Source organism: Aquarana catesbeiana, linkage group LG07 (genome assembly GCF_042186555.1).
Source record: "Aquarana catesbeiana isolate 2022-GZ linkage group LG07, ASM4218655v1, whole genome shotgun sequence".
Taxonomy (NCBI): Eukaryota; Metazoa; Chordata; class Amphibia; order Anura; family Ranidae; genus Aquarana; species Aquarana catesbeiana.
In genome coordinates, this window is record NC_133330.1 from 321,425,688 (window position 1) to 321,448,366 (window position 22,679).

Below are 22,679 nucleotides of genomic sequence, written 5' to 3' on the forward strand. Positions count from 1 at the left end.
CATAAACGTTTGCTGTACAAAATAAGGTCCGTTGGCATGCACCATAGGGTGAGTACATGGATTGAAAACTGGCTACAAGGGCGAGTTGAGAGGGTGGTGATAAATGGGGAGTACTCAGAATGGTCAGGAGTGGTTAGTGGTTCCCCAGGGTTCTGTACTGGGACCAATCCTGTTTAATTTGTTTATAAACGACCTGGAGGATGGGATAAACAGTTCAATCTCTGTATTTGCAGACGATGCTAAGCAGGGCAATAACTTCTCCGCAGGACGTGGAAACCTTGCAAAAAGACCTGAACAAATTAATGGGGTGGGCGACTACATGGCAAATGAGGTTCAATGTAGAAAAATGTAAAATAATGCATTTGGGTGGCAAAAATATGAATGCAATCTATACACTGGGGGGAGAACCTCTGGGGGAATCTAGGATGGAAAAGGACCTGGGGGTCCTAGTAGATGATAGGCTCAGCAATGGCATGCAATGCCAAGCTGCTGCTAACAAAGCAAACAGAATATTGGAATTAAAAGGGGGATCAACTCCAGAGATAAAACGATAATTCTCCCGCTCTACAAGACTCTGGTCCGGCCGCACCTAGAGTATGCGGTCCAGTTCTGGGCACCAGTCCTCAGGAAGGATGTACTGGAAATGGAGCAAGTACAAAGAAGGACAACAAAGCTAATAAAGGGTCTGGAGGATCTTAGTTATGAGGAAAGGTTGCGAGCACTGAACTTATTCTCTCTGGAGAAGAGACGCTTGAGAGGGGATATGATTTCAATTTACAAATACCGGACTGGTGACCCCACAATAGGGATAAAACTTTTTCGCAGAAGAGAGTTTAACAAGACTCGTGGCCACTCATTAAAATTAGAAGAAAAGAGGTTTAACCTTAAACTACGTAGAGGGTTCTTTACTGTAAGAGCGGCAAGGATGTGGAATTCCCTTCCACAGGCAGTGGTCTCAGCGTGGAGCATTGATAGCTGCAAGAAACTATTAGATAAGCACCTGAATGACCACAACATACAGGGGTAATACTGACACATAATCACACACATAGGTTGGACTTGATGGACTTGTATCTTTTTTTCAACCTCACCTACTATGTAACGCACTATTTGCACCCAATTTTCATGGTGAAAAAGTGAGTGTTATACGCCAATAAATACAGTATATAATTTTCATGAAAAAAAACTGCGCGATCACATGCAGTGCAAATCGCATGCCATATCCGTGCAGTGCGACTTCAGCCATACAGATAGTATGGCTGATATCGCATTCAGACCAAACTCGCACAGAGCCCTTTTTTTGGTCCGCACCAGATGTTCACACCCAAGCGATTCATGTCTGAACTGACAGTTCGATATGCGAGCTGAAATGGGGGTGTCATTAACAATGTATTGACACTCCCGGCAGTTTGCATTTGGCAGTGTGAACTGCTGTGCGATGCGGGAACCCACAGTGGATTTGCAGGGTTCTCTGGTTCCTGCATCCCACAAGTAAGAACCAAGCCCAAAACTAAAACCATTCAAAGGAGTAAAATATGACTAAAACTAAAACTGCATATTGGTCAAAAGTCTAACTATAATTTTATTTAATTTTTTTGGGCCTGGAAAGTATTGCATGGTGGTTGTATTGGTGCCATGCAAGGCTCTTGCAGACTGTCAGTGTTTCACACTGGCAGGAAGAATGAATGGACAACCAGAGCGCTCAACAGCACTGTGGTAGTTCATTGAGAACTACATGCCAACAGCCGCAAAGGATGTCCGTATTTGTAGTTCATTTGTTTACAGAACTCTGAGAATGAATGATATGGCTGTGTGGGCAGAGCACCGCACTCTTTTCAAAAAGTGACAGCTGGTATGGGGAACTTCTCCCCCGTACTGCTGTCTCACACAGGCTGCAGTGGCTGCAGAAGCGGGATCATGTTACGTGTTCCATCCTAAAAAACGGGTGGAATATATGTGTAACATGTTCCCAAAGGTAAACTTATCCTTTAATACCTTTCCAACTGTCCCGTGCCGGAATGTTCTCCTGTGTGCCGGTCTTCATTGGCCGGCACATGTGCAGGAGGCAGTCACTCCGTCACACAAAGACTGGACTGGCGCATGCGCAGCTTAGTTCAGTGTTGGAGAAGACAGCAGTCAGGCAGGTAGGGGCATTCATTTCAGAAGAGACATTGCATGATTCTGGCTACTTTGTGTGTCTTTGTACTCCTTTTATAATGTGACGACATTGCTGTGTTTTGTGGTACATCATGTCCTGTGCTGACAAACCTTTTCATTATAGGAATCAGAAATGGAGACAGAAGAGGAGGTGGATATTTTAATGAGTAGCGATATCTACTCAGCAACTTTGTCTACAAAATCCATCTCGTTTCAGCGTGCCCAAACTGGCTGGCTCTTCAGGGAGGATAAAACGGTATGTTGGTGGAATACGGGAAACTCATCCTGTAAAGTCACACTGTGGTCAGATGTGTCTTAGATGAACCTTCCACCGAAGCTTTTCTCCAGATATTATTGTACTGTCTGCACACATCTTTCCTTTGTAATCTGATGGTCCTGGAATTCATCTCCTGGAGAGATGCTTGAAACCCTTCCTGATGGCCCTCACATGTAGAAAGCCTGTTGTGTTTATAAGTGCTTTACAGATCCACTATTGGTGGATTGAATGTTTGTGTGTGTGTGTTCTGGGACTATGTAAAATTCAAAATAGGGTAAATTGAATTATTTTTGATAACACAATTGCAGTGTTTGCTGGATAGTAGTATTAGCTGGAAATGTGATGCAGAGTGCAAACTCTGTATAGGATTAACCACTTGAATACTGGGCACTTTTACCCCTTTCCTGCCCAGGCCGATTTTCAGCGTTGTCACACTTGGAACAACAATTGTCAGGCAACACTGTACCCAAACTAAATTTTTATCATTTTGTTCACATAAATAGAGCTTTCTTTTGGTGGTGTTTAATCACCACTGGGTTTTTTATTTTTTGGTAAATAAACAAAATTAAAACTGAAAAGTTTTGAAGAAAAAAAAGTTTTTCCTTTCTGTTGTAAAGTTTTGTAAGTCTTTCTTCATGAATTTAGGCCAAAATCTATTCTGCTATAAACTATGGTGTGTGTGTGTGTGTGTGTGTGTGTATGTGTGTGTGTGTGTGTATATATATATATATATATATATATATATATATATATATATATATATATATATATATATATATATATATATATATATAGTGTGTGTATATGTATGTGTGTATATGTATATATATATATATATAATTTTCACACATACAGCTAGATACACAGTGGGGACGGAAAGTATTCAGACCCCCTTAAATTTTCCACTCTTTGTTATATTGCAGCCATTTGCTAAAATCATTTAAGTTCATTTTTTTCCTCATTAATGTACACACAGCACCCCATATTGACAGAAAAACACAGAATTGTTGACATTTTTGCAGATTTATTAAAGAAAAACTAAAATCGCATGGTCCTAAGTATTCAGACCCTTTGCTCAGTATTTAATAGAAGCCCCTTTTGATCTAATACAGCCATGAGTCTTTTTGGGAAAGGTGCAACAAGTTTTTCACACCTGGATTTGGGGATCCTCTGCCATTCCTCCTTGTAGATCCTCTCCAGTTCTGTCAGGTTGGATGGTAAACGTTGGTGGACGGCCATTTTTAGGTCTCTCCAGAGATGCTCAATTGGGTTTAAGTCAGGGCTCTGGCTGGGCCATTCAAGAACAGTCACGGAGTTGTGAAGCCACTGCTTCGTTATTTTAGCTGTGTGCTTAGGGTCATTGTCTTGTTGGAAGGTAAACCTTCGGCCCAGTCTGAGGTCCTGAGCACTCTGGAGAAGGTTTTCGTCCAGGATATCCCTGTACTTGTCCGCATTCATCTTTCCCTCGATTGCAACCAGTCGTCCTGTCCCTGCAGCTGAAAAACACCCCCACAGCATGATGCTGCCACCACCATGCTTCACTGTTGGGACTGTATTGGACAGGTGATGAGCAGTGCCTGGTTTTCTCCACACATACCGCTTAGAATTAAGGCCAGAAAGTTCTATCTTGGTCTCATCAGACAAGAGAATCTTCTTTCTCACCATCTTGGAGTCCTTCAGGTGTTTTTTTTATCAAACTCCATGCGGGCTTTCATGTGTCTTGCACTGAGGAGAGGCTTCCGTCGGGCCACTCTGCCATAAAGCTCCGACTGGTGGAGGGCTGCAGTGATGGTTGACTTTCTACAACTTTCTCCCATCTCCCGATTGCATCTCTGGAGCTCAGCCACAGTGATCTTTGGGTTCTTCTTTACCTCTCTCACCGAGGCTCTTCTCCCTGATAGCTCAGTTTGGCCGGACGGCCAGCTCTAGGAAGGGTTCTGGTCATCCCAAATGTCTTCCATTTAAGGATTATGGAGGCCACTGTGCTCTTAGGAACCTTAAGTGCAGCAGAAATTTTTTTTGTAACCTTGGCCAGATCTATGCCTTGCCACAATTCTGTCTCTGAGCTCTTCAGGCAATTCCTTTGACCTCATGATTCTCATTTGCTCTGACATGCACTGTGAGCTGTAAGGTCTTATATAGACAGGTGTGTGGCTTTCCTAATCAAGTCCAATCAGTATAATCAAACACAGCTGGACTCAAATGAAGGTGTAGAACCATCTCAAGGATGATCAGAAGAAATGGACAGCACCTGAATTAAATATGAGTGTCACAGCAAAGGGTCTGAATACTTAGGACCATGTGATATTTCAGTTTATTTCTTTTAATAAATCTGCAAAAATGTCAACAATTCTGTGTTTTTCTGTCAATATGGGGTGCTGTGTGTACATTAATGAGGAAAAAAAATGAACTCAAATGATTTTAGCAAATGGCTGCAATATAACAGAGTGAAAAATTTAAGGGGGTCTGAATACTTTCCGTCCCCACTGTGTGTGCGTGTGTAGATAGAGAGATATAGAGATAGATAGATATTATATAGATATAGATATATATAGAGATATAGATATATAGATATAGATATAGATATAGATATAGATATAGATATAGATATAGATATAGATATAGATATAGAGATAGATATAGAGATAGAAAATATATATATATATATCTCAATCCTGATGTAATGACAGCCTATATAATTTCTTGAGGCCCAAAAATGACAGTTGCCGGATGTCAGGAGGGAGGTGGCACCCACTGAGCAAATTTTGGCTGGTTCATCACGAAATGGCCAGGTTTGAACAGTGTATGGGCAGCTTTAGTACGACTGTGACAGTCTCACCCTGGTTATAATAAAGGGATGGATAAAGATGCAAAGCATGAGAGGAAGTCTGATCTGTACTGGACTATTTACAAGCACTTTTCCTGCTGCTGGGAACATGGTGCCCCATTTAATCCAACTGAAACATCCTCTAAACAAGCAAGCTACACTGTTAAAAATTGGTTTCTTTAATGCTGTGTGATCGTTCATGAAAGAGGGGCATCTGCCCCCCTGGATAGGGGCAATAGACTGCAGCCACATACACAGTTGAAATGCATATATGTGAGGGGTTTTACCTTCCAAATATTTGTACATTAAGCTAGTCTTGTGATTCACACATCCGGTCACTTGCATAGTCGAGAAGGTGGCCGCACTATTTAGTTTAGGAGTTCTGGAGCTTCCTGTACTGCTTGCTTTTTATTAAACTGCAAGAATTATTTCCCCAAAGCTCTTCTTTTTCTAAATTGTCTGCAAGTATCTAGCAGCATTTTAATATCCTTTTTCATAAATGCATAATTGAACTAATTGTAATTTTTTTTTTTTTTTTTTGTGTGCGACTTGGGGCCAAATAGGGAGATGTCCCTAAATTAACTTTTACTGCTTCAAGTTCTGTGTCCTCGTTTCACCTGAGGACATATTCATATCTGCTGTCCTGGTTTTGAGATTTGAAACCATAACTAAAGCCCCGTACACACGGGCTGCATATCGGGCGGCTCAATAGAAACCGGCTGATATTTGGCCCATGTGTATGTCAGCCAGTTCAACAGAAAGCAGCCGAATGTCCAGCTTCTGTCGAAGGGGCATGGCAGGAAAAGGTCTGCCGTTTTGGCATCCGATCAGTGCTCTCAGCCAATGACAGAGCGCTGACTAGTGTATTCTGGTGGTGGGCCAATAGCTCAGTGGGGTGATCTCTGTACTAACATCAGATAGTTAGTACAGGATCTCCTCCCAAGCTCTTTTAGTTTTTGTGTGTGTTGTTTTTTTTTTTTTTTTTTCATTTAGCCCGATGGGTAGTCTTTCTCCTTTTTGGTTCTAGTGCTGCTTACAGGATAGGACATTGGCAAACAAAGCTATAGGCCAGCCAAGACTAACCTCCACCAGCATGCCCCAGGTTTTTGTTAGTAACTTGGGAGTTATGGATGTCTGTTCTTCAACTGTGCTGTATAAAAGACTAACTTAATATTATTAGCACTTTTTTCCTAAAATGCCTCTTGCACACAAGTGAAGGGGGGGGGGAAGCTATTGCTGTAGCTGCTTGAAGCACTGACAGCCAAAAGTGCACACTATATGCGTTTAAACGTACATGTGTTTACACGCCTATTACCTGAGGTCTTTATTAAACATGGCTTGCTGCACGCTCGTCGTCCCCCCCCCCCCCCCAACCTTCCTGGCCCACCAGGCTGCATGCTCAAATAGGGATCTGGTATGAAATTTGGAGGGATCCTCGCACGGTACCTCCTGAGGTTCATACCAGAGGGCCTGGTATGGATTGTGGGTGACCCCCATGCCATTTTGTCCCAGCTACTTTTTTTTTTTTTTTTTCATTAATTTGTCAGCCTGCAGTAGTAAGAGCTGTGAAAATGTGGAATAGACTCCATCAAGAACTGGTTCTGGCCAGCTCAGTAGATTGCTTTAAAAAAAAGACCAGTATTCTTTCCTAAATCTACATAATATAACTGGGTACTGACATTTATAGGTAAAGTTGATCCAGGGAAAATCAGATTGCCTCTCTGGGAATTTTTTTTTCCCCCTGCTTGAGCAAATTGGCTCATGCTTTGCTTTGTGGGGGGGATCAACTGTGTATATAGGATTAAATTATTATTTTTATTTTTTTCCCCTTTTTATTGGTTTTACTAGATGGACTTGTGTCTTTTTTTTTTTTTGGGGGGGGGCGGGGGTTTCAACCAGACTAATTATGTAACTATGTAGTAGCCGGCTGACCACTTAAAGTGGTTGTAAAGGCTTAACATGTGTTACCTTTTATGCATTCTATTCAGCTCCCCCCTCAGCCCCCTCAATACTTAACTGAGCCTGATCTCGATCCTGTGATGTGCACGAGACACAAGGCTCACCCGGGTCTCTCTCTCCTGATTGCCTGACATGCAGGAGCCATTAGCTCTCACTGCTGCCAATCACCGCCAGTGGGGCGGGGCTGAACAGTGCTCTGTCTTATGGACCAGCATCCTTGAGCTGGAACTTTCACAGTAAAACCTCTGCTAAATGTTTCACTTCCCGTTGTGGCCAGAGGTACAATCTACTCTACGGTAAAGTAAGGTGTAAATTGAGCTCTAACAAGCATATTCCTCCTGTATTAAAGTGTTACTAAAACCAGAACCTGCATTCACTATATCTGGTTTCCCACAATACACAGAACATGGAAATGCAATTATTTTAGTAAATAAAAACCTTTTCTCATCTACAGTATATAGCAGTCTTGTGACTTGTATCAGTCTCTGCTTAAAGCTTGTAGGAAGAGTTTTCATTCTCCCCTAACCCTCTGTCTGGACAGTGCTGATTGGCCCTGTGCTGATCACATGCACCCTCCCAAAAAAAAAATACACTCTTTAGCAATACACACTAAACTGAGCATGTGCAGAGTGACTCCTAATGCTCTGTTCTATCACGAGATGGATTGGAGTCAGTTGAAAAAAGGGGAGGATCAGAGAAGACAGGCTCACGCAGCCTTTATACACAATGCAGAGCATTAACCCCTTAGGTTCCACAGTGAGTATAACCAGCATGCTTTACTGCATATACAGACTGATTTTACTGTTGTGGGTTTAGTAACACTTTAAATTGTATTGTAACTGTACTGTCTGCTCTCATGTTGTGCAGCTTTGTGCAAAGTGTAAACTGACTCCTGTATAATAATAATAATTATAGATACTGCAAAATAAAAACATTAACGCATGCAGTAATTTTATGTATTTTTTTTTTTTTTTTTGTGAATTTGCCTGCTCTGAGAAATATCTCCCATGAGTTATTTTAACTCAGAAATTCACACAGTATTTATCTTGGCAAACTGATTTGCCCAATCTCCTTTTTAAATTTGAAATCCCAGATCCTTGTGCTGTGGTAACCTTTTGTCTGGCGGTAATTAGAGCAACCGCTGTAACCTTAATTTTTTTTTTTTTTTTTCTAGGAGCGTGTGGGAAACTTCTTAGCGGACTTCTATTTAGTAAATGGCTTAATCTTAGAGTCCAGAAAGAGGAGAGAGCACCTCAGTGAAGAAGACATTCTGCGAAATAAAGCCATCATGGAGAGCCTGAGCAAAGGGGGGAGCCTGATGGAGCAGAACTTTGAGGTAGGTGTATGTTGGCTGCCTGCCGTCATTCATTGGAGATCACACTTTCTAGCTGTCACATCATAGCGCAGACATAGCAGAATGGTAAACCAGGTTTATCTGATGGCTACTAGAGGTCAGCAAGAAATTTTTATCCTGCTAAAGTATACCTATGAGATGAAGGAAACTCTAAAGCAGGGATATGCAATTAGTGGACCTCCCAGCTGTTGCAGAACTACAAGTCCCATGAGGCATAGCAAAACTCTGACAGCCATAGGCATGACACCCAGAGGCAGAGGCATGATGGGACTTGTAGTTTTGCAACAGCTGGAGGTCCGCTAATTGCATATCCCTGCTCTAAAGCCTCGTACACGTGAGAATATCAGACTAATGATAGTCTGTGTGGTTGTTTTTTGGGGTTTTTTTTTTTTTTTTTTGCATGCTAGTCTTATATCGAAAGTGAAGAGGTTATTTAGGCTTAGGAAAATTCATACAACAGACTAGAACTTTGGAAGTGATGTGTTGTGTTTCTGAGCATGCGTGGTCTTGCTCTTCCAATTTTTTTTTTTTTTTTTTTTTTTTTTTTTTTTTTTTTTGTGCACTAATATTGTACTGATTAAATGAAAATCGTACACTCTGGTATCATACAAGAACATTTTTTGTGTTTGTTCCTTCAGATAATTTTGGATGAACTCTTGTGATCGGCTCTCGAAAGCCGTGTACGAACGATCAGATTATTGTACGATCACTTCAAAAGTGGTCCAGTTTTTCATCGTGTGTGTACAAGGCTTTAGGGCGTTGAAGGGATGAATGCAGACATTTGTCCTGATCATCCAACGCGATTTTGCTTCTGTGATCAAAGATTATCCCATTACTTCCAGTTTTTCTGTCCTTTCTAAGCAATCAGGATTAATGAGTTCAGAAAGTTTGTCACTTCTAGTTTTTGCAAGTGATTAACTTCAAAAATCGCTGGCTTGTAATTATCAGGGGTGATGTTAAAGCTGAACTCAGGTAAACTACTAAATACATGAAGGAAAGTTTTTTTTTTTTTTTTTTTTCCTTCCAGTCCTGAGATTTACACAGCTCTGCTTCACCACAGAGCCATGTCTGATGGTAGATGAGACCTGATTTTTTTTTTCTCTGCTGCAGTTAAAGTGGTTGTAAAATGAGAAGGTTTTTTATCTTAATGCATTAGGATAATAAACCTTCTGTGTGCAGCAGCCTCTCTTCATACTTACCTGAGTACAGGGCTTTTTTTCTTAAACAATAGGTGCTGGAACTTAACCACGGCCCCACAAAACCCCTCCCCCCACACACACTCTCCAAATCACATAAAATAGTGGGTGTGTTCAGTCAAATTTCACAAAAACAGTAGGAGGGTCTTAAAGGGGCATTAAATACCAGGATTGCATTACATACAGAGTGCAGAGCTGTCACTTGTAAACACAGAAACCGGACTTCTGTGTTTACAAGTGATTGTGGTGAGCAGGTACCAAAGGGTCTGAGCCAGAGGTGTGGTGGAGCTGAGTTCCACCAAGTTCCCCTTGAAAAAAAGCCCTGCCTGAGCCCCATCATCCGAGACTCTCCCTCCTGATTTGCTGAGACACAGCAGCAGCGCCATTGGCTCCCACTGCTGTCAAAGTCAGTTGGCCAATAAGGAGAGAGAGAGAGAGGGGGGGGGGGGGGTTGCAGGTCTTTGTCCGAATGGACACAGGGAGCTGTGACTCGGCTTGGGTGCTCCCTTAGCAAGCTGCTTGCTGTAGGGGCACTTGACAGAAGGGAGGGGCCAGGAGAGCCGAAGAGGGACCCGGGAGGAGTATCTGGGCTGCCCTGTGCAAATCCATGTTTGTCATTTTAAAAGGAGATTTTTCATATATATATAGTATATATAGTATATAGTGATCTGGCGCACAGCAAGTGGTTACAGAAAAGCCCTGCAGTTCCTGGATTATCGGAAAAAGCGACACTCCTAGGGATATGCCATTGAGTGATTTATGGACAGTAAAACATGTATTCTCTCATTTACAGCCTGTACGGAGACCGTCGCTGCCCTCGCCTCCCCCGAACACAATTACCTGGGAAGAGTACATGTCTGCAGAAAGTGGAAAGTAAGTTTTGGTTCTTAAAGGGTTTTTTTTTTCTCAAAGTTTAGCTCAGTTTAACTTACTTTATTTTTTTTTTTCTTTCCTTTTTAAACCTCTTCCTAAACCTTTTTAAAATGGTTCTAAAACCAAGACCTTTCCTTACCTTAATGCATTACCTATAAAAAGGTAAAAAATGTCCCAGCAGCAGTATGGCAAACCCCTAACCCCCCTAATATTACCTGAATCATTCGATCGGGGGGGCTGTGCTCCTCTATAGTTGCTCTCTCCTTTCTCCCTGCATTCACAGGACAGAGAAGCAACAGCGGGAAGCCATTGGCTCCTGCTGCTGTCAATCAAATCCTGGGGGCAGGGCCGAGCCACACTGTGTGTGTGTGTGTGTGTGTGTGTGTGTGTGTGTGTGTGTGTGTGTGTGTGTGTGTGTGTGTGTGTATGTATGTATGTATGTCTATGCATGTACAAAACCCTGCTCGGGAGCTCGCTCACACATCTGTCCCTATAACAAGCGCTTGTTATGGTGGTAGAAACTGAAGAGGAGGAGCTGAGCACAGGCTGGGGACCCCAGAAGAGGACGTTCAGGGGCGCTTTGTGTAATTCTATTTCACAGAGCATGTAAGTATAACATGTTTGTTATTTCAAGAAAAAAAAAAGCCTTTATTACCGCTTTTAACTTGCTTGATACCACTCTCATTTGACACTCTGATGTCACTTATGGGAGTAGAGACTGGTGATCCCCCGTTTATCCTGCTCAACTGTTGAATTTTTAGGCTGTATGCTCAGGTACTGTGATCATTTTACTCTTGATTATGTGGTGTGTCCCTGACTTGGATCAAAATAAATAGGTTTCAGGTAACTTCAGTGGATGCACCCTTGTTCGTGACTCACTAATGAACAAGAGTATTGATGACCACAGCTTGTACACTTTTTTTTTTTTTTTTTTTTTTTTTTTTTTTTTTATTAAAATTTTGATAATATATAGAAAACAGAATAATAAGTATTTTGTTGTTCTACCTGGTCCTTGCCATTTGCATTGTAAAATCAGGCCCTTTGCTGGAGACAGATATTTTGATTCTACTAGGGAGGCATGGACTTTTTCTGGAAATACTTAAGTACCCAGAAACTCTGCAATCGTTTTGTAAATATATTGCTATTCAGCACTGTGTGTATATTTTTGCTCTCTTATATTTTAGGGCTCCCCATCTTGGAAGAGAGCTTGTCTGCAAAGAGAACAAGAAAACCTTCAAAGCAACAATTGCTGTGAGCCAGGACTTCCCACTAGGAATTGAATCGTAAGTGCCCTTTTATTCCGGTGCAGCATTTTCTTCATTGCTATCTGTAAGTGTAAATGGTTCTAAAGCCTTAAAGTGGATGTAAACCCTCTCCTATACCCAGTGACGTTAACAGCCTCAGATGATACGCAGAGATGAAACCAATCTTCCTACATAAGTTTTACCTGTGTATCTTCTGCCTTTCCCTTTCTACATTCTTTAGAAAGTGCAGTTGGTGTTACACGTTTTGTTTCCTCATTCAGCAGTAGGTGTGGAGTCTGGGCTTACACTGTGTGAGCGCTGATTGGAGGAAAGGGACACACACCTCCTCCACATAGGCAGAGGAACTAAGGAACATGCAGAGCTGTAGTCTGAATAAATCAGCTCCTCTGCTAATCTCCCTCTAAGCACCCTCCCCGACACATTTCCAGTTGCTGTCCTCTCCTGTTTCAGGGAACTTGTCAGAAGTGACTGCTGATAACGGAGGAACAGAGCAGCAAAAAGAAATGGCACTCAGAGCTTTGGAGAGGGATAAGTAAATACTACATATATATGTGCCTAGGTCAGATTTCATTAATGGGGTTTACATTCACTTTAAGGTTTTTCACCTTAATGCATTCTATGTTTCTTACCTGAGCCCGATCCAATCCAGCGATGTGCACAAGAGCAGCAGCTCTCACCGCTGTCTACCTCCTATCTGGGCAGATTGATCACAGCAGGAGCTATTCAGTCCTGCTGCTGTCAATCAAATGCTGTGCTGCCGGTCGAGACCGAGCCACCCACTCGTTATCATCACTCAAAGTGCAACGGTGTGCTGAAAATTGACCTGGGCCGGAAGGGGGTGAAAGTGTCCAGTGTTGAAGTGGTTGGCTTGGCTTGATTTCACTGCACACTTGAAGCTTCTCACGGTAATTCAGAGCACACCTTTTTTTTTTTTTTTTTTTCTTCCTGGCTGGAGCATGTCCAACATCTAAACTTTTCCTCCCCAGCCTGACTGTCCCTGGCCCACCCCTTTTTAATCATTGGATTTCAGTTCTTTCGATCATGAAGGCTCAGCATAACGTGTTTTCCTAGGACAGGGGTGGGCAAACTGCCACCCTCCAGCTGTTGTGGAACTTTGTCCCATGAGGCATTGCAAGACTGACTGACAACAAGCATGAATCCCAGAGGCATGATGGGACTGAAAGTTCAGCAACTGCTGGTGGGCCACAATTTGCCCACCCCTGGCCTAGGAATACCCACTCCTCCAGACTGACATCCACCCATTAAGATTTGAGATTTGTATAACTCCTCACAAGAGCCACCCCACTGCTTACATCAGGGCTGAGGGCTCTTGAAAAGATGGAGGTGGTGGGGGAAGGAGGAACCAGGGAAGGCAAAATATATGCAGATTAAACTTCAGCTGTAATGTTGGTGTAGGAAGATTTGCTAGGTTGTCCTAAAAACTTTATTAACCGCTTGCGGACCGCCCCACACATATACTGCGGCAGGTCCGCCGCTCTGTGCCAGATCACGTATCTAATACATGATCTGACACTTCTGTGTCTGGGGCGCACGTGCTCCGCCGGTGACCTGCTGTGATTGGACACAGTGGGAGCCAGTCAGTGGGTCTGGCGGATGGGACCCATCGATCGTTCAGGGAACAGGCAGAACTGCGGTCTGTGTATGTAAACAAGGCATATCGCCGTGCTGTGAGGGGAATGTACTGATCCTGTGTTTCTGCCAAGCAGGAAAATGGATCTTTATCTTCCCCCAGTCAAAGCACCTCCCACACAGTTAGTAAGCACTCCCTAGGAACACATTTAACCCTTTGATCGCTTCTGATGTTAACCCCTTCTGTGCCAGTGTCAGTGCAATTTTTTTTAGCACCGATCACTGTATTAGTGTCGCTGGTCTCCAAAAAGTGTCAAGTGTCAGTCAGGTGTCCGATTTGTCCACTGCAATATCGCAGTCCCACTAGAAGGCGCTGATCGCCGCTATTACTAGTAAAAATAAATAAATAAAATCCCATCGTTTGTAGACACTATAACTTTTGTGTAAACCAATCAATATACGCTTATTAGGTTTTTTATTTTTACCAAAAATATGTAGCAGAATACATATTGACCTGAATTGAAGTAATTTGATTTTATTTTTTTTTTTTTAATTGGATATGTTTTATAGCAAGGTAAAAATGTGTGTGTGTGTGTGTGTGTGTGTGTATGTATATAGTGTCTTTTTTTTTGTTTATAGCGCAAAAAATAAAAAAATGCAGAGGTGATCAAATACCCTCAAAAGAAAGCTCTATTTGTAGAAAAAAGGGCAAACGTTTTATTTGTGTACAGCGTCGCACGACCGTTCAATTGTCCATTAAAGTAATGCAATGCCGTATCGCAAAAAATGCCCTTGTTAGGAAGGACGGGGGGGGGGGGGGGGGGGGGGGGGTGTTAAGTGGTTAAAGGAGAAGAGGGAAAAAGTGAAATTCTGGCAGTATAAGCCCTTGGGATCTATCTATCTTTTATTGGTTCCTTCTCCTCATTGAGATTGCAGATTCGGTTGTACACATTTTGGGGTCTATATAAACACAAGTAAAATATTTCCTTTTCTTACAGACTGCTGAATGTTCTAGAAGTAATTGCACCTTTCAAGCACTTTAATAAACTTCGAGAATTTGTACAGATGAAGCTTCCTCCAGGTTTCCCTGTAAAATTAGGTACGTAATGTTAGTAGTTTGTGACACTGACAGAATAGAAAGTTAAATATATACGACAATGGGTTGTTTGGACAAAGTGGTTGTTTGGGGGTGGTGGGGGAGGGGGCATCATATCATTAATTGAAATGCATTTTTCAGGTTGAATTAAGGTTGACATAAATTGGCTGTAAAGGTAAATTTTTTTTTTTTTTTTTTTTTTTTTTTTTTTTTTTTTTCCTTGCCTTCGCTGCATTAATGTAGATAACCTTTTAACATCCGTGCCCCCCTTTCTTAAATACTTACCTGAGTTTGATCTTAACCCAGCGATGTGCCCATCTGCAGCAGTGCTGCTTGTGTCTCTATCCTCTTCTCACAGAATGCTTGGCAGTAGCGGGAGTCATTGGTTCCTGCCGTTGTCAATCAAATCCTGTGACCAGAGTGCGGGTGGCGGGGCACTGTGTGTCTCGAGATTGAACCTGCACAAAGTGCCCCCATTGCAAGCGGCTTCTTAAATAGGTAAGAGTTGGAGCCACCCAGCGATGTCACCTGGTGGCACCTCCCCCCTGTGACGTTGGTGACCCAGCATGCACCGATTAATGTCACCAGCGGTTTCTCCGCTCCTTAGCTGTTTCAGAACTGTCACATGGCGAAGCAGGCGGATCACAGGAGCCTTCGGCGCAAGCGGAGTTTTTTTCTTTTTCAGGTGCGGCAGACGGCGTGATTGACGATGGGTCTACATCGGGGACATTGTTGTTTTATTTTTTAATAAAGGAATTGTCAAACTTGTGTAGTGTCTTCACTTTTTACACTTTTTTTTTTGGTGAATGGGTAGGTGTGGGATCTGGGGGGCTTCTAGATTCCGATAAGACCCCCCCCCCCCCCGCCCGCAGACTCTCACAACCACCGGCCAGAGTTATGGGGAAGAGGCCAGTGAGACAGAAACACCCCACCCCACCCCACCCCACCCCACCACACCCCACCCCACCCCACCACACCCCACCCCACCCCACCACACCCCACCCCACCCCACCACACCCCACCCCACCACACACACACACACACACACACACACACACACACACACACACACACACACACACACTCGCTGGTCCGGGGAAGCACGCTGACTCATTGGTTTGGTAAGGACGCGGCGGCCATCTTCCCAGCCCGTTTCATAAAGGGGTTGTAAACCCTCAAGGTTTTTCACCTTAATGCATTCCATGGAAAGGGGGTCTCTGAGGGGGCACGCAATGGGAGGAGCCAGGAGTGCTGTGGGGGGGACACCAGAATAGGAGGATCGGGGCCACTCTGTGCTAAACCCTTGCACAGAGGAGGTAATTATACCATGTTATTTAAAAAAAATTAAAATCTTTACAACCCCTTTAACAACCAGCTATACAATGTGTTATGGAGACTCTTGCGTTTTTGGTGCGGGTCCATTGAAGTCTATTACTCGCTTAACGCAATCTGCTGTGGGGAAAAAAAGTCCCCGGTCCTTTCCAAATACGCAGCGGCTGAAAAACGCATAGACGTGAACGTGTACCATAGGAAACCATGTTAAATGGACCGTTTAAACTGCAAAACGCATAGGTGTGAACCTAGGGTCAGTAAACTCTTCCTACAAGGTTGGAAACTCATAATTGCTTGAAATGTATTTGTTGCATTAACAGTTACCTTGACCATATACACCTGAACTCAATTTAGAGGGACGGTCTACTATACTGAGCCATATAACGGGTGTGTAATGGTCAGGTGTCCAAACATTTCTGGCATATTTTACATAATTTCCCAAATAATGTGTTTTTTTTTTTTTTTTTTTTTTTTTTTTTGGCAGATATCCCCGTATTCCCAACCATTACAGCCACTGTAACTTTTCAAGAGTTTCGATATGGAGAATTTGAAGAGTCCATCTTTACGATACCGGATGACTACAAAGAGGATCCAAGCCGTTTCCCCGACTTATAGATCTCATAGAGGATTTGGGTGTAGAATAAGATTCTATATGGGGAGAAATTGGATGAGATTCTTTGGGAAAACACAGAGCCTATGCGATCTGTGTTCTATTGCAAGCGAACCGTTTCTGATCGATCGTAATCTGTGATCCATTACCTCTAGGATCGATAACCAGCTGCACAGTCCGGCAAGCCAGGGGCATTATGGGACAATCTCAATAACCCCCACCCTTCCTTACACTTTCCTTTTTTTTTCTCAGTTTAATTCCTCACTGCAGCAGCGGATCATCCAGTTGTGTTCAAGGACTTTTTTGACACTCAAATCTTGTATAATTCCACCTTATATTTTAGGGTGAACTTTTAAATAATATCTTTTCCATAAATTATGCTTTATGTAATATTATGTATAGATTCCTGTTTGCTGGATATATATATATATATATAAAATAGAAGGTGTGTCCTTCTGTAGTCTACTTAAAAATATTGACTGAATACATCAGTGCAGACCATCACACTCACAGGGGAGGCCAGAGGCTTTGCTCCAGGGTGGGTGCAATTTTTATTTTTTAACACATTGACATTTTTTATTTAACTTTTTTTCTTTCTTTTTTTTTTTTTTTTTTGTAAGGTAATTGACCTTTTTATTGGCAGAAGCATCTGGTGTTTTTTTTTTAATTTTTTATTCCCCCCCCCCCCCCCCCCCCCCCTCATAACTACCTGGGATGCATGTGTCACCATTAAAGGCTGCATTGAATTGATTTTTGAGCAGTACATAGATTGTTATCCTAATATGCTGGAAAGGGTTATATTAATTTGTTTCAGAAGCCAGACGGTCTCTGGAGGGGGGTAACCGCTATCATGCAGCAGCTAGTCAAACAAGCTTTAAAGGGGCTTTTTAAAGGTCTATTAAAAGGGACAGAACACGCTTGTGTAAAAAAAAAAAAAAAAGTCTTTTACTAGACAACCTCCTAACCTGTTTTTAAATATTGCAATATTGATCATCTTGTTGGGAATTTTGTAAATGAAAACAAAAATTCCCTGTAAGCAATTTTTTGCTTTTCTTTTAAAAGGACTGCATTTTATCATAAAATAATTACAAAAGGAAAAAAAATGCCGCCAATGGTACTGTATGTTGATGGGAATTTTTTCCGTGTGGTTTCCAGTAAGATCTGTGACCTTGCTGGGATGGAAACCTTTATAATGGACATATAATATGTGTATCTCACTCGGTGCACCCTGGGTAATATGAAGCAGATTTTCAGGCTCACAAGTCAGGTCTTCCAAAATGTTGCTTTTTACTGAAAGGGAACGAAGAGTCCTTTACCCCCCCCCCGCCGCATTGAAGGTTGTCCCCGATCCCCCATCACTGCAGAGATTTTTACTGGAAGATGTACACTTTGTCATACTTTTTTTGTTTTTTGCTGTTTGTTTTGTAACTAGTAAATGAGTTAATGATAACCATTTCTTGCTGAAACCACACCTAGTACTGGTTTAATTAAACAAAGATCAATCTGTTTTATTCGGTTTGTGTGTATTGTTTCTCTAGATTTTTTTCAAGTTTGTTTTAGAAAGACATTCGTGCAGACATCCAGTGGTGGCCCCTCCATAAGGGACGCGCGCCCCCCCAATCCATCCGCCTGGGCCCTAATCTCCATGCAGAGCGCCGGACGCATGGATTTCAATGGAGGTGTTTTTTTTTTTTTTTTTTTTTTTTTTTAGCACGTGATTAGAGCCAGAGGCTCTAATTGGCTTAAAAAAAGGATGGGCTCGGGGGCACAGCGCACTGTCCCCCGAGCCCACCCACTTGTATGGCATTAGCAAATTAATATTCCCTAATGTCTTCCTGCTTCTCCTCCCGGCCAATCAGGAAGTGGGTCCTGAAAACTTGATTGGCCAAGAGGAGAAGCGACTACTCGGGGGGAGGCCAAGACCTACCTGAATGGGGTAAGTGTGGGGCTGGTGGGCGAATGCAGCGACAATTGATCAGGGGGCGGCAGGTTTGTTTGCCACCCCCCCCCACCCAAACAAATGAGCACCAGCTGCCACCTCAGACATCTCAATATGCAGCAATAGTATTTGTATCATAAAAAGCCGTTTTTGAGCTCCAGTCAGTTGCTCTGCTTAGGCTGCGATAATGATGCTGGTCTGCTGCGGTCAAGAGAGCATTTCCTGAGTCACCTCTCCCCCTGTGGCTAGACTGCAACATTGTAACTTTGTGGTAAGCCACAAGGTCAGAGGCTGCAGCAAAGGCTGATTTTGTTTTCAGACAAACAGCCAAGAACTGCACAGGCACCAGGATTTAAATTATTAAAAGGAAAGAAAAACTGCTTAATAACAATGAAACCAAACCACCCTTTGTAAAACCAATGATGAAAGCTGCAACTCCTCTGTGCGATATAAACACAGTCCTATTATATTCAAAATGTAAAGAGTTGCGCTATGCATGAAATCCAATATAGACACAACATATAAATGCACTAAATGAATGCAAAAAATAAAAGGTACATAAAGTCCAGTGGAAAATACTGTGAGGAAATAGTCCAGTGGAATTAAAAAAAAAAAAGTGGATCATAAAATAAAACCATAAAATAAGGTAATATCCTCTTCATATGCGACTATTATATAAAGTATATATATGTAGTCACCAAATGTGGAATCTTGACTGCAGCACCACCACCTGTGTGTATGGTAAAAGAGTTTGTTATTAAAGAGGTCGTCTGCCCACCGCTGCAAAAATTAAAAGCCAGCAGCTGCTGACTTTTAATAATGGGACACTTACCTGTCCTGGAGTCCAGCGATGTTGGCACCGCGGCTGATGTTTCCATCAGCTGTCAGGTGCTGCCGCCTCGATTGCGAGTAAGGGAACTCGACAGTGTAGGCTTACGGCTTCACGCCGGGAACCCTACTGTGTGTGCGCGGGGCTCCAGTCCTCTCTCCTAATGGCCAGGGAAGGAGGAGGGAGCCTGAGAGGTGACGCAAATATCTGCGGCTGAGGCTCCCGGAAGTGGACAGGATACCTGTAAAAGACCATTTTTTTTTTCCCTCAGTTTAGGCCGATATGTATTCGTCTACATATTTTTGGTAATAAAAAATCGCAATAAGCGTATATTGATAGTGTCTACAAAATAGGGGATAGATTTATGGCTCCCCCCCCCACATTACTGACATGGTGGACAGATCAGACACTTTTGACATTTTTGGGACCATTGGCAAATATACAGCTGTCAGTGCTATAAAAATGCACTGATTACTGCATAAATGTCACTGCCAAGGAAGAGGTTAACACTAGGGGGCGATCAAGGGGTTAAATGTGTTCCCTAGTGGGTGTTCTAACTGTAGGGGGATGGGAGTGACAAGAGGAAATGACAGATCGTTGTTCCTAGCTAGTAGGAACTCACGATCTGCCTCTCCTCACGGAACAGGGATTTGTGTGTCTACACACATGTCCCTGTTCTGGCTCTTGTGCACACGTTCACGTGTGGCTGGCGGTCATCGTGACCCCCGCAGTGCAGTGGGCGCGCGTCTGCTATCCCGCTTAAAGGGACCGACCTACAGCTACGACGGTTTGAGGGATTGTGCCGACCTGCCACAGTTTAATGACAGAGGCTGGTCGGCAAGAGGTTAAATAATATTTACCTTTTTAAAGTGGCTGTAAACCCACTCATCATTTCTAAATTACGGTACTTCCAAAGTGCTGATCTGTAAGGAAATACATACCACCTGCATGTATCCTTACCTGTCAAATAGCTCCCCTTTAGCTGTTTGGAGCCCTGCAATACCCTGGATTCTGTGGGCGGGTCTGTTGTCCAAGGATTGGTGGGTGGAGTCGTGATGTCAGACTCCTCACCAACCTCTACATTCCCCTTGGTCATTATTTCTTATACTGAACATCTGCTGGTCTCGTGGGTTATGCCCCATGATCCCTAACATCCAGTCAAAATCCAGGAAAGTCACCACATGACTTCAGCATGCCCAATCATGCTGAAGTGTGGAACAGCCAATCCTGGGAGAGCTGGAGAAAAAAGGAGGGGGGATGTGAAGCACACAGAATGCCTCTTGCACTGCATGAGATAAGGAAAGCACCTGTCACAGCAAAGGGGAAGAAATGGACACCTATTTCTCTGTCTGTTTTTATCTTACTGAAGAAAGATAAGAGGATTGCTCAGAGCTGGATTACCTCTTCGTGGCAAGACTGGGCACAGATGAAATGACATCCTCTGCTGTAACAGATATGGGTCTTAATTAAAAAATGTTTTTTTGGGTTTACATCCACTTTAAGATTTTACACTATGTGGAGCATTTTATGTTTTTGGGGATCAAGCAATATTTGGATGATCTGCACCTTTGGCTGTGGAAGGATTTTATTAGAACGGTATTGAAAGGCCCTGGCTCGATGTGTCGACCTTCCGTCATAGAAGATCCCATATAGCCGGTAAGCAGGCATTTTTACCATACACAGGTGATCGTGCTTCAGTCAAAATGCAACATTTGGTGATGGATTGTGACTACATACTTTTTTTTTTTTTATATCCTGGTCACTAGGGATGAGCCGAACACCCCCCTGTTCGGTTTTAAAAACGGCAGTTTTTTTTCGGGAGCAGTGATTTTAACCGGTTCAATACAGGGCAATTTCACCCCCTTCCTTCCCAGGCCAATTTTTAGTTTTTAGCGCTGTCGCACTTTAAACGTCAACTGCGCGGTCGTGCGACGTTGTACCCAAAAAAAATTGACGTCCTTTTTTCACCACAAATAGAGCTTTCTTTTGGTGGTATTTGATCGCCTCTGCGGTTTTTATTTTTTGTGCTATAAACAAAAGAAGAGCGACAATTTTGAAAAAAAACACAATATTTTTTACTTTTTGCTATAATAAATATCCCAATTTTTTTTGAAAAACAAATTTTTTCCTCAGTTTCGGCCGATCCGTATTCTTCTACATATTTTTGGTAAAAAAAATCGCAATAAGCGTATATTGATTTGCGCAAAAGTTATAGCGTCTACAAAATGCGGGATAGATTTATGGCATTTTTTAAAAAAAAAAAAAATTTTTTTTATTTTTTTAGCGGCGATCGCAATTTTTTTTCGTGACTGCAACATTATGGCGGACACATCGGACACTTTTGACACATTTTTGGGACCATTCACATTTATACAGTGATCAATGCTATAAAATTGCATTGATTACTGTGTAAATGTGACAGGCAGTGAAGGGGTTAACCACTAGGGGGCGGGGAGGGGTTAAGTATGTTTCCTAGGGAATGATTCTAACTGAAGGGGGAGGGGACGCTCAAGGGGAGGAGACCGATCAGTGTTCCTCCGTTCTGGGAACACAGATCGCTCTCCTCAGAGATGACAGGCTGTGGATCTGTGTGTTTACACACACAGATCCACATGCCGGCCTGGTTAACGGGCAATCGCGGGTGCCCGACGGACATCGCGGCTGCCGGGCACACGCATCGGGTCCCGAGCAACGCGGCAGGCGCGCGCGCCCCCGCCCCCTAGACGGCCGGGAATCCCAGGACGTCATATGACGTCCACCCAGGATGGGAGATCCCATCTGTGGACGTCATATGTCTATAGCTGGGTAATGAAGTGGTTAATAATGCTTAAAGTGAAACAATAAAAGTGTAATATTCCTTTAAATTTCGTACCTGGGGGGGTGTCTATAGTATGCCTGTAAAGGGGCGCATGTTTCCCGTGTTTGGAACAGCCTGACAGCAAAATGACATTTCAAAGGAAAAAAAGTCATTTAAAACTACTCGCGGCTATTAATGAATTGCCGGTCCGACAATACACCTAAACGTTCATTGATAAAAACGGCATGGGAATTCCCCACAGGGGAACCCCGAACCAAAATTTTAAAAAAAGACGTTGGGGGTCCCCCTAAATTCGATACCAGGCCCTTCAGGTCTGGTATGGATATTAAGGGGAACCCTGGCCAAATTTTTTTTTTTTTTTTTTAAATAGCGTGGGGTCCCCCTCAAAATCTATACCAGACCCTTCAGGTCTGGTATGGATTTTAAGGGGAACCCCGTGCCAAAATTTAAAAAAAAAATGGTGTGGGGTCCCCCCAAAAATCCATTCCAGACCCTTATCTGAGCACGCAACCTGGCCGTTCGCAGGAAAAGAGGGAGCGCCCCGCCCCCCCCCCCCC

At 42.9% G+C, this 22,679-nt stretch overlaps 1 protein-coding gene across 1 annotated transcript in view; it reads left to right on the top strand.

Moving 5' to 3' along the window:
- The window catches only part of ANKRD13C (ankyrin repeat domain 13C), a 72,345-nt gene extending 54,298 nt beyond the window's left edge, over positions 1-18,047 (top strand). The window contains exons 8-13 of the mRNA XM_073593753.1: positions 2,282-2,413; positions 8,395-8,556; positions 10,564-10,643; positions 11,828-11,926; positions 14,497-14,597; positions 16,411-18,047. Coding sequence (XP_073449854.1) covers positions 2,282-2,413; positions 8,395-8,556; positions 10,564-10,643; positions 11,828-11,926; positions 14,497-14,597; positions 16,411-16,541 — 705 coding nt within the window. The 3' untranslated portion in view covers positions 16,542-18,047. The remainder of the gene's footprint in view (positions 1-2,281; positions 2,414-8,394; positions 8,557-10,563; positions 10,644-11,827; positions 11,927-14,496; positions 14,598-16,410) is intronic.
- Positions 18,048-22,679: the final 4,632 nt, after the last annotated feature.